Source organism: Scatophagus argus, chromosome 2, assembly GCF_020382885.2.
Source record: "Scatophagus argus isolate fScaArg1 chromosome 2, fScaArg1.pri, whole genome shotgun sequence".
In the NCBI taxonomy this organism is placed as follows: domain Eukaryota; kingdom Metazoa; phylum Chordata; class Actinopteri; family Scatophagidae; genus Scatophagus; species Scatophagus argus.
The window spans coordinates 27817845-27828224 of NC_058494.1; the positions used below are offsets into that span (position 1 = coordinate 27817845).

Sequence of the window (10380 nt, forward strand, 5' to 3'; positions counted from 1 at the left end):
GTTTGGCGTGAATCTGACTCAAGTTCATGTAAGAAACTAAATACAATAAAATCCCAATATTAAACCAAAACAAACACTGAGAGATCGACTGAGGCGGCGTAAGCAAAACGAAAACTTTTACCTGAGAAATAAGGAGCTAAAATGAATGAGTTTCTTCGTGTGTGTGTGTGTGTGTGTGTGTGTGTGTTACCCTGTAACACAGCGTGTGACCACACAGGAGAAGCTGGTCATCAGAATCAGAATCGTCTTTATTGCCATGTAAGTGAAGAGGTTTCACATTACTAGGAATTTGTCTTGGTGATTGGTGCACATATAGAACGTGAGAACGAGTAACATAAAATAAAATAAAATAGAATAAGGTAAATAAGAATAAGGTCATGTCTCTGACTTTAACTTTAACCTTTGTGTTTTTGCAGCTGACAGAAAATTAATTGTGGTTAATTAATCATTTTTCCCATAAAAGCGTGTGTGGGCAGCTCAGGTGTGAAGGTGTGCTGCTTTTCCCCTGAACAGGTGTGTAATAAGGTTGAGCTTCAGCCTGTCGGCCGGACAAACAAGCAGTGAAGGTGTCACTTTACTGTGGTGGGCATCATTTGAAGTACTTCTGTGTACACTCCTATGAGTGAAGGATGTGAGGGGGCCGGGGACTCGGGGCCCCGCACAGGCTCGGCTCGGCCCTGCACTCGGAGCTCCGCGCTGCGGCTCTTAACCTGATTAAATCCGCAGATGACTCGCGCTGTGACTGCGGCCATGTGCCAATCAGCTGATGCGCCACAGCCGCCTCTATTTAACTGCTGCTCGGCTCAGCCCACACGTCCAGCCTGCTGCTGCCCCGACGCGCACACGGCACCATGGCTCCGTTGGAGAAGGTCCAGCTGCACTGCAAGCCGTTCAAACAGCGGAAGAGCTTCGGTAGGTGCGTGACGAGCAGCACGCGGGCGGAGGAGAAGCTTTTTGTCTCACCTGTCCTCTGTTCTCCCCGCAGCTACCAGGAAGCAAGAGGTGGCGGGGATCAGGTCCAAGTTCCCCAACAAAATCCCGGTGAGTGCGCGGCAGGAACGGCTCGTGTTCAGCCGTCACAGGTGACTGTTGCCCGCTCTCACCTGTCCGCTCCTGACCCACAGGTGATCATCGAGCGCTACGACAGGGAGAAGTTTCTGCCTCCGCTGGACAAGACCAAGTTCCTGGTGCCGCACGAGCTCACCATGACTCAGTTTGTCACCATCATCAGGTAAAGTGACGGAAGCCCGCAGGAGACGACAGGCAGCTCAGGTGTGATCACCTGGACGCGCTCAGGACAGGCTCTGACCACCACCTTCGGGTTTTCAGTCAGGACTTCATGTGCTGTCAGTGCTGCTTTTAGAAAAGCCCCCGGAGAGCCACTTTACGTCCCGGAGCTTTGACACGCGCCGCATTCTGTCGTGACGTCAGCGCTTTACCTGCCCTCCTCCTGATCAGCTCATTGATCGTTTGCTTCAGCTGTGGAGCAGCAATGCAGAATGTGTTCGGAAACTTTAAAGCTTCTTCTTAATGTTTGTAATCGTTGGGAGATGCGGGCCGACAGAAGTTAGGCCGGGGGATCGACTCCAGTCTTAAAGGTGTCCTCCGGTGTCCTCCGGTGTCCTCTTGTGTCCTCCGGTGCGGTGTCCTGAAGTCTCAGCCTGCGCCCACATTCCTCTGACTTTCCCTGGTGAATGTCTTCTTTGTCCTGGTCTGCTTCGTGGACACATTCAGGTTTTGGTCTCGTGGCAGACAGTCGACGTCTGGTCACTTCGGGTTTGCTGCTCAGAGCTTAAAGAGTGAAAAACGTCACATTTCAGAAACTTGTTAAGGGTTTGAGACGTTAGCTTCCCCCTCTGAGTGCGCGCTCTGTCACACATCTCATTAAACTGAAGCATCGCTGCGCCTCGGGCCGAGAACAGGTCGCGTGTAACGTTCACGGTGGCTTCTGTGGAAGGAAAGCCGGTACGTGCACGCGCGCTGGGTTCGGGACGGGAGCCTTTAAAACCGCGAAGCAGCCAGGCTGAGCTTGGCTGACCGAGGATCAGTTTGAGGTCTGGGTGGTTTGCGGTGTCACTGCTGTCTGTGTGGTCTTTCAGTGTTGTTGTCCTCAGATTCCTGTGAGGTTCCTCGTGTGTTTCTGTCCTGGGTCTCGCTCACACAGCAGGAAGTCGGTTGTTCCTGACTTGTTCCAGGCAGCTGATCCAGAATCAGTTTTTCCTCGAGGTTAACGGTGTGATGTGGTGACGTTCAGAAGCTGCTGGGTGTTGATGTTTTGGACGCTGCAGGGAGCAGTTCACGGTCACTTCCTGTGTCCGCTGTGTGGTGAACCCGTGCTGGCAGACCGTGGCCCACACTGTGAAAACCTGATGTAAGTCATATGATTGTCACACGGGGTCGACTTCCTGCTGCCTGAGGGTGAAGTCCGAGCCTGTCGGGGGCTAACTGACACGAACGCTTTTCTTTACAAATTAAAATAAAATGGTCATTTAAGATGTTGAACTTGATCTCAGGCTGGACTGGGTCTTGTCCCAGAGAGGAACTTTGTTTGACAAGTCAAAGTGCAGGAGAAGATCCTGCAGGTCATCATGTGAAACTTTCTCAGTCGTTAAAGTCATCATTTCAGTTTGGACAGAAGACACCAGTGAGACCACGTGAGGACGGCCTGCATTAACGACGTCTCTGTCTTCTGTCTCGTTCAGGAACAGGATGGCTCTGCTGCCCTCGCAGGCCTTCTACCTGCTCATCAACAACAGCGGCCTGGCCGGCATGTCGCTCACCATGGCTCAGGTGTACAAAGACCACCAGGACGAGGACGGCTTCCTGTACATGACGTACGCCTCGCAGGAGATGTTCGGACACTGAAAACGTTCGCTTTTATTCTCTCAAAGGCTGTCGGCCTCCGAACGCGCTGTAAATAGAAAATATTTTGTACATATTCTAATATTTGTCGTACATGTTTGGATTTGTGTAACATGAGTTTTAAAATAAAATGTGGACCCAATAAATCTTAAGCTGAGTCAAAGCCTCTTTAGAGAGAGAGAGAGTGTGTGTGTGTGTGAAGCCGTCATATCTGCACACAGCAGGGCCCGTGGCGGAGTCCGCCATGTTTCTACAGAAGCCCAGAAGAGACGACCCAAACGCGGGCTCCAGCAGGGACGGCTGCTTGGAGGCCAGGATGTTTTGGTTGTTTTGACAGTAGATGAAGAGTCAGCGTGAAGGATGCACGTGCTGATAAGCATCAGATGTCCTACAGGACGCTGAACTAAACTGTTTGTCACACATTAAACGTTGCTGATTTAAAGATAACCGAGGCTCCTCCTGCTCTGTCAGGACAGCAGAGGGCAGCAGAGATCCACCAGACTGACCTCACACACACACACACACACACACACACACACACACACTCTCCTGCTCTCCCACTCACACTCCTGCTGAGGTCTGAATGTGTGTTAACATGATGTGTACGGAGGTGCAGACCACCTCATCTGACCAACCCGGGACACTTTTAATAAAGTTTTCATTTCAAAACCACATGCAACAACAACCCGAACACATCAGATGTAACAAGTGAAGGATGTGAGCACACTTTACATGGTAACATGCAGTAAATCAGATCACAGACAGAAGCTGTCTGTGTGTCTGTCTGTCCCTCTGCCTGCCTGCCTGTCTGTCTGCCTGTCTGTCTGTAGTGTTAAAGCCCTGCAGTGATTAGGTCTGTCCTACCAGACTTCATTAGCAGCGTCATTAGACGAGCTGTGGATCTCACTTGTTCCTCTGAGCTGCAGAGAAGTTTGGATGATAGTTTACACTCCATTAACTGTAATGGAATGAAACAAAAGTGATTACGTCCGCTGAATCTCCAGCAGGAAACACACACACACACACACACACACACACACTTTCACTGCTTCAAATCTGAATCCAGTTCGGTCCAGTTTTCAACAAGTAAAATACGTCTCATCACCTGAAGCTGCTTCACAGAAGGTGATCGGTTCCACTCAGTCGTGGTTGACGAGTGGAGTCAGAGTGAGGCTTCTTTGATTAATATGTGATCTTTGTTCAGGTAACGATTGATGCAGACTTAATCAGAAGTGAGTCTTGTTTCTTGGTCACATCCTGCTTTGTGCTGGATGTGGTCCAGACTCTGGTGTGACTCAGGACTGAACCAGGAGGCTAAACATTACAGGAGGAGAAACCTTCAGAGGTCCGACTTCACGTCCTGCGGCGACCAGCCGGTGACCGCAGGCCTCCGCAGAGCCAATCGCTGCAGTTAATGAGGCCTGTTGCTGTGCAGCCGTAATGTCCCGACTTCACACACACTCATTACGCCCGCCTGGATCTGCTCTCATTTGGGAAATGGCTTTTGTTGCTCTCATCAGCTAACAGCACTGGGATGAATCAGGGAGCACAAACTTTTAATTTATACATCACATCAGACATTTCTGTTCTTTCACGTTAGTTTCCCAAAGTAGACTTTGAATCAGTTTCCAGTCATTTAGTGCTGTGGGGGGGGGGTCACATGACCAAAATGAGCATGTCGATGTCGTTAGCCTAGCTTAGCATAAAGACTGGAAGGAGGAGGGGCAGCTGGTCCACCTCCTCTGATAAGAAATGTGTCTCATGCTCCTGCCACCACAGCGAGGTCGTGGGGTCGGTCGTCCTGCAGCTGCACCTCCACCTGCACCTCCACCTGCACCTGCACCTGCAGGCGGAGACCCTGCACGCTCGTACTTGGTGGACGGATGTGTCGCTGTCTGTCCTGTTGTTCAGGACGAGCAGAAGATCTTATTCACATTGCAGTCACGTCGCCGGCAGCCGATGGAGCTGTGAAAGTGTGTGAGGAGCATCCTAATACTGCAGCTGTGTCCACACACACACGCGCGCGCACACACACACACACACACACACACACACGCACACACAGTCGCGTGTTTCCGTCTTACCATAACCTCAGTGCTGGAGGAGGTACTCTGATCCTTCACTCCAGTGAAAGCACCAGGCTGAGTTTGAGTCCGACTGCACTGCTGTTCTCACTGACAGAAATGATGAAAAATAAAAAGTGTGAAAATACACTGTGTGTTAAATAATATGCTACATGTTGTAGACATGCTGACAAATATTTGATCTAACATTTTGTTTACATTAAAACTCTACATGTTATGAGTATACAATAAAACTTCTGATTTAATGCACGCTGTTTGAGTATCCTGTGCACAACATTCCCACAATATAACACAACTCTGTGTCACTGGAGCGTAATTATTTACAAGAACCAAACTCTTCAGTCCAAAGCAGTTTAAATAGAAAGGCTGTAAAACAACATTACACAGCAGTTTACAAGGTAAACACAAAGTGTATGTGTGACAAACAGTACACAAACACACCTTAAATACATCCAAAACATCCCGGATACAAGTGAAGCCATCTTGCTCTGGTGATGTCATTTGGAGCCAGAGTCTGTGCAGTAGAGATCAGGAGCAGCGCTCAGCTGTCAGATCATCACGCTTCAGTCCCTTTTTATAGCATCAAATAACCAATTAAAACCAAAGTGATCAGAGAAATAAACTAAAATGACAGAAACCGTCTTTGAGAAAAATTTATTTAACGGTTACTTTGAGTCTTTAGTTTGTCTCGTGTCCCATCTGCTTACATGGAGGGGGAGGAGCTTATGAGCTGTAATGCAGCCAGCCACCAGGGGGCGTCCAGGTGTTTTGATGTTGTCCATGGGGGACTGTTTCATCTGCCGGTGAAGTCAAAGACAGCAGAACTCGTGTCTGAGTTGACTTCAGTTAGCATCGGCGGAGCCTCCAGACGTCTGCACTGCGTTTAGTTCAAGAGCGACTCTGTCCTTATTGATATTCACACAACATTTAAGCCACCCTTGATGAGCCATTTACAGACATAAAACGTCCCATTTAACCTGCGGCTCATTAAAACTTCATGCGTTCCCTTCACTGCCCTGCTGGAATGAGGTTTAAATATTCATGACGCGCTCACCTCCACCAGACCAGACCAGACCCTGTCCTCGTTTAGCTTCTGTTTCTCCCCCTCGTCCACTTTGGTTTTCATTTCAGTCTGAGCCTCCTCATCCTCCTCCTCCACCCGTCCATCTGTCCGTCCGTCCTCCGTCCATCCGTCTGTGAACATGAACATTTTTTTATTGTAAAATATTCTGCTAAGTATTTCAGTCCACTAGACTTTCAAAATAAAACAGAAAAGAGAGTCAGGAAGTGATTATGGGATGGCGTGTTTATCAGTGTTGACGTTATTGTGCACTTCTGCATCAGACTGAAAACGACGTGATGTCACGCCGTCCTCAGCAGATGAAACACAGCAGGAAGTTAACACGAGCAGTCCCATTGGCTGAATGATGATGATGGCCATGAAGAGGACGACCACGACGGTGATGACAGTGATGATGATGATGATGAAGATAATGATAATGAAGATGATGATGATGACAGTGATGATGATGATGAAGATGACAGTGATGATGATGATGATGAAGATAATGATAATGAAGATGATGAAGATGACAGTGATGATGATGATGATGATGAAGATGATGATGCTGAAGATGACAGTGATGATGGTGATGATGATGGTGATGATGATGAAGATGATGATGATGAAGATAATGATAATGAAGATGATGAAGATGACAGTGATGATGATGATGATGATGATGAAGATGATGATGCTGATGAGACAGTATGGATGATCATTATGATCTTGAACACTGACTGCGTGAAGACGTCCTGCAGTGTGTGTCAAACCTCAGTGCTGACACACACACACACACACAACCGACATGTCAACACTTCATCACGGCTGTAATTACTGAAAACACTTAACTAAAGAGTGTTTCCTGTCAGAAATCTGTAAAGTTTGGTCTTATTGATGTTTGATGTTTGTTTCAGGATCAGAGAGCAGCTCCAAGTGATTCTGAATGTTGTTCTGTAAGCTCCTCGCTGCCTCTGCAGGGGGCGCTGTGGCTCCAGGCAGCACACTGCTGTCCCAGCATCCTCCGTCTGACAGGGACGAGAGCCTCTCAGGAAACAAAACTCTGTTTACACTGAGAGGAAGTGACCTCACAACCTCAGTCAACACAACAAGGCTTCCCTCATCTTAGTGTTTTTACTTCAGCTCGACGTCCCAGCTGTTTAACTGCAGCTCAGCCCACATCTTCATGTGTGTGTGAGTGTGTGAGTGTGAGTGTGTGTGTGTGAGTGAGTGAGTGTGTGTGAGTGTGTGTGAGTGTGAGTGTGTGTGTGTGAGTGAGTGAGTGTGTGTGAGTGTGTGTGAGTGTGTGTGTGTGTGTGTGAGTGTGTGTGTGTGAGTGAGTGAGTGTGAGTGTGTGTGTGAGTGAGTGAGTGTGTGTGAGTGAGTGTGTGTGTGTGTGTGTGTGTGTGTGTGTGTGTGTGAGTGAGTGAGTGTGTGTGAGTGTGTGTGAGTGTGTGTGTGTGAGTGTGTGTGTGTGAGTGAGTGAGTGTGTGTGAGTGTGTGTGTGTGAGTGAGTGAGTGTGTGTGAGTGAGTGTGTGTGTGTGTGTGTGTGTGTGTGTGTGTGTGTGTGTGTGTGTGTGTGTGTGTGTGAGTGAGTGAGTGTGTGTGAGTGTGTGTGAGTGTGTGTGTGTGAGTGTGTGTGTGTGAGTGAGTGAGTGTGTGTGAGTGTGTGTGTGAGTGAGTGTGTGTGTGTGTGTATTCCTCATGTTTCAATCATCTGTTGTGTTAAGTTTTGTTTCTTCCTTCCTGTTTGATGCTCTCTGTTTGAGCTGTAGAAACAAACTTGATTATCATTCTGCTCAGAGAGTGAGCTGGTGCTTTGTTTGGAAACAGGCCTTTATTTCTGATGCCATCTGCTCGATCTGCTTCCAGTCTTTATGCTAAGCTAGGCTAACCACGTCCTGACTCCAGCTAAACAGCTAAACCACCAGTTTATTGTTTCCTTCAGAGGGAGAACGCAGAAACCCGGGAACAGCCAGCTGTAACTTCTTTATTCATCCAGCTCTTAGCTGTGATTAATCTCATTTATCCTCTCATGAGGTCCTCTTCCTCTTTCTCTTCCTCTCTGCGTGTCCTGTTTACATGGCACAGAGTGAACCAATGAGAGAGCAGCTGATGATGATGCAATCTGACCTCCATGACCCCCTCCCCCCCCACTCACTCATTCACTCTCTCACACGTCTGCTTCCTGTTTACTCTCTGACTTCAGCAGCATCGTGACAGCAGAGCGACAGTGTGAAACACGGAGGTTTCGAGTTTGTTATGTGACACACTCACACACACTCACACACACACACACACACACACACTCAGAGGAAGTGACGCCGTGCAGCCAGATGTGTGTGGCAGTGTGTAAATCTAATGTGGTTGCTGAGGAATCCGAGCGTGTCATGCAGATCTCTGTCAGCCAACATGTCTGCCGCAGAGGCATCACCTCACGGCCAAGTACACGTGTCATCACATTTGTCATCACTCGCTTCGCCGCGGCTGCCTGAGAGGCACAGACGAGGGCAGGAAATTCCCCAGTGAGCTCGTAGCGTCGGCAGCTCCACGTTCTCCTCAGGGCTGCTCCTGACTGGCTCAGACGGGTGGAACTCGAAATGACCTCAGTTCAGGTTACTGAGGATGCTTTGGGAGATGAAGAGCATCCCATAATACTCTCAGGGTTTTCTACTCTGCAGCTGGTTGGTCTTAACATTTTTAGCCACTTACATTGTGAATATGTGGGTGACTTCACATTTAATTCCCATCCAGTCTCATGAATATTTAGAAAAATAAAGTCCCTGTGACGTGGTGAGTTTTCTGTAGATCACAATAACACGGTCAGGTCACAGGTGGGGTGAGCTGGGTGAGCAGCAGCTGAGCAGCAGCTCTCACGCAGACAGGATGTTATGATCCGTTTGCCCTCCGGGGAAGCAAACTCACCAACTGGTCCTTGAATGCGTCGCTGCAGACAGCACACACAGCAGTCCCTCGCCCTGCTGGACACCTCCTGTGTTTGTCCCACAGTTTGACCTGTTGTTGTTGTCCCTGTGACAGCGTAGCGAGTGACATCAGACCTGATGAGGCTGAGAGACCACTTCCTGATTATGAGCAGGTATTTGGTTGCAACAAAACCAGGTGATCTTTCCTCCACGCTGACCCCTTCGTCTCTTCATGAACAAACTAATCACTACACCCTCCAACTCCAGAAAGTGTCTTTGAGTCCAGACTCCTGACTTAGATTCGCCGGAGGAGCCGAGTTTAAAGCCGAGTTTAAAGCTCTCTTTCTGTCCTTCCTGTGAGACTGTAATCTATTACTTCTTGGTCAAACGGATAACATCAGGACAACCCTGAGACTGTGAACGCAGCTGTGACGGCGTGTTTACTTTCCTGAAAGCGCCGTCCGTTTGATGTCTTTATCTGAGACGTCACGCTGGGCTTTGAAGTTCCCCCCGACTGCAGCCATGTTTGCTCTGAGAGGAGCTGAACCTCCTCACCCTGCGGCGGCAGAGCAGAACCGCCGTGACGCCACAGACAGCTTCCACTTATCCCACTTCTGTGATTCATCAACCCCCTCCGTCCCCGTTAAAACGCCTCTCGGTGTAACACAGTGCGAGTCGACAGCAGCACAAACCTCCCAAACGATCCTGAAGCTTAAGCAACGCCACACGAGCTGAACCAAGGAGACCAGGCCGACTCGGTTTCAGCTGAAGCCGGACTGGAGTCGCAGTGTGTCTGCATCAGAAGTGAAGATGAAAAGTCATCACGTGTTTGTTCATTGGTAGTCAGAACAAATCTCTAAACCCAGACGTTTTTAAAAAATAAACAAGGAAGTGACAAAAACTGCAGTTCCTCTAATGTCCACTTGAGGTTGGCTCCAAGAGTGAGTCCATCCCCATAAGACTCTATGTTAAAACATTCCCAGTTCGTGACAGACCTGTACAGGACTGCATCTTTATAAAAACCACTTCTTCAAATTATATTAAGTTGTGTGTAATTGAGGGTGCGGTCACGGTGACGGACAGCTAGCTGCTAGCCGTCTGCTGGGCTTCACCTCAGCTGAGTCTGGATTGTCCTTTGGCCTGAGGACAGAATCGGCTCAAGTCCGAGGTTGGAGGCAGATCAGAAAGTTTTCTGTAGATCACAATAATACGGTCAGGTCACAGGTGGGGTTCAGAGTTTTTGTTCCAGAGTCAGCAGCTGAGCAGCAGCTCTCACGCAGACAGGATGTTATGATCCGTTTGCCCTCCAGGGAAGCAAACTCACCAACTGGTCCTTGAATGCGTCGCTGCAGGCAGCACACACAGCCGTCCCTCGCCCTGCTGGACACCTCCTGTGTTTGTCCCACAGTTTGACCTGTTGTTAGGTGGGGCCTTCAGTGCTGGGATGAT

The 10380-nt window shown here is 48.9% G+C and overlaps 1 protein-coding gene across 1 annotated transcript; it reads left to right on the plus strand.

Moving 5' to 3' along the window:
* Nucleotides 1–655: 655 nt before the first annotated feature.
* Nucleotides 656–3014, plus strand: map1lc3c (microtubule-associated protein 1 light chain 3 gamma). The gene is made up of 4 exons (XM_046376487.1): nucleotides 656–912; nucleotides 986–1041; nucleotides 1125–1231; nucleotides 2703–3014. Exons 1-4 carry the CDS (start codon nucleotides 852–854, stop codon nucleotides 2863–2865), a joined length of 387 nt encoding a protein of 128 aa, XP_046232443.1. The 5' UTR covers nucleotides 656–851; the 3' UTR covers nucleotides 2866–3014.
* Nucleotides 3015–10380: the final 7366 nt, after the last annotated feature.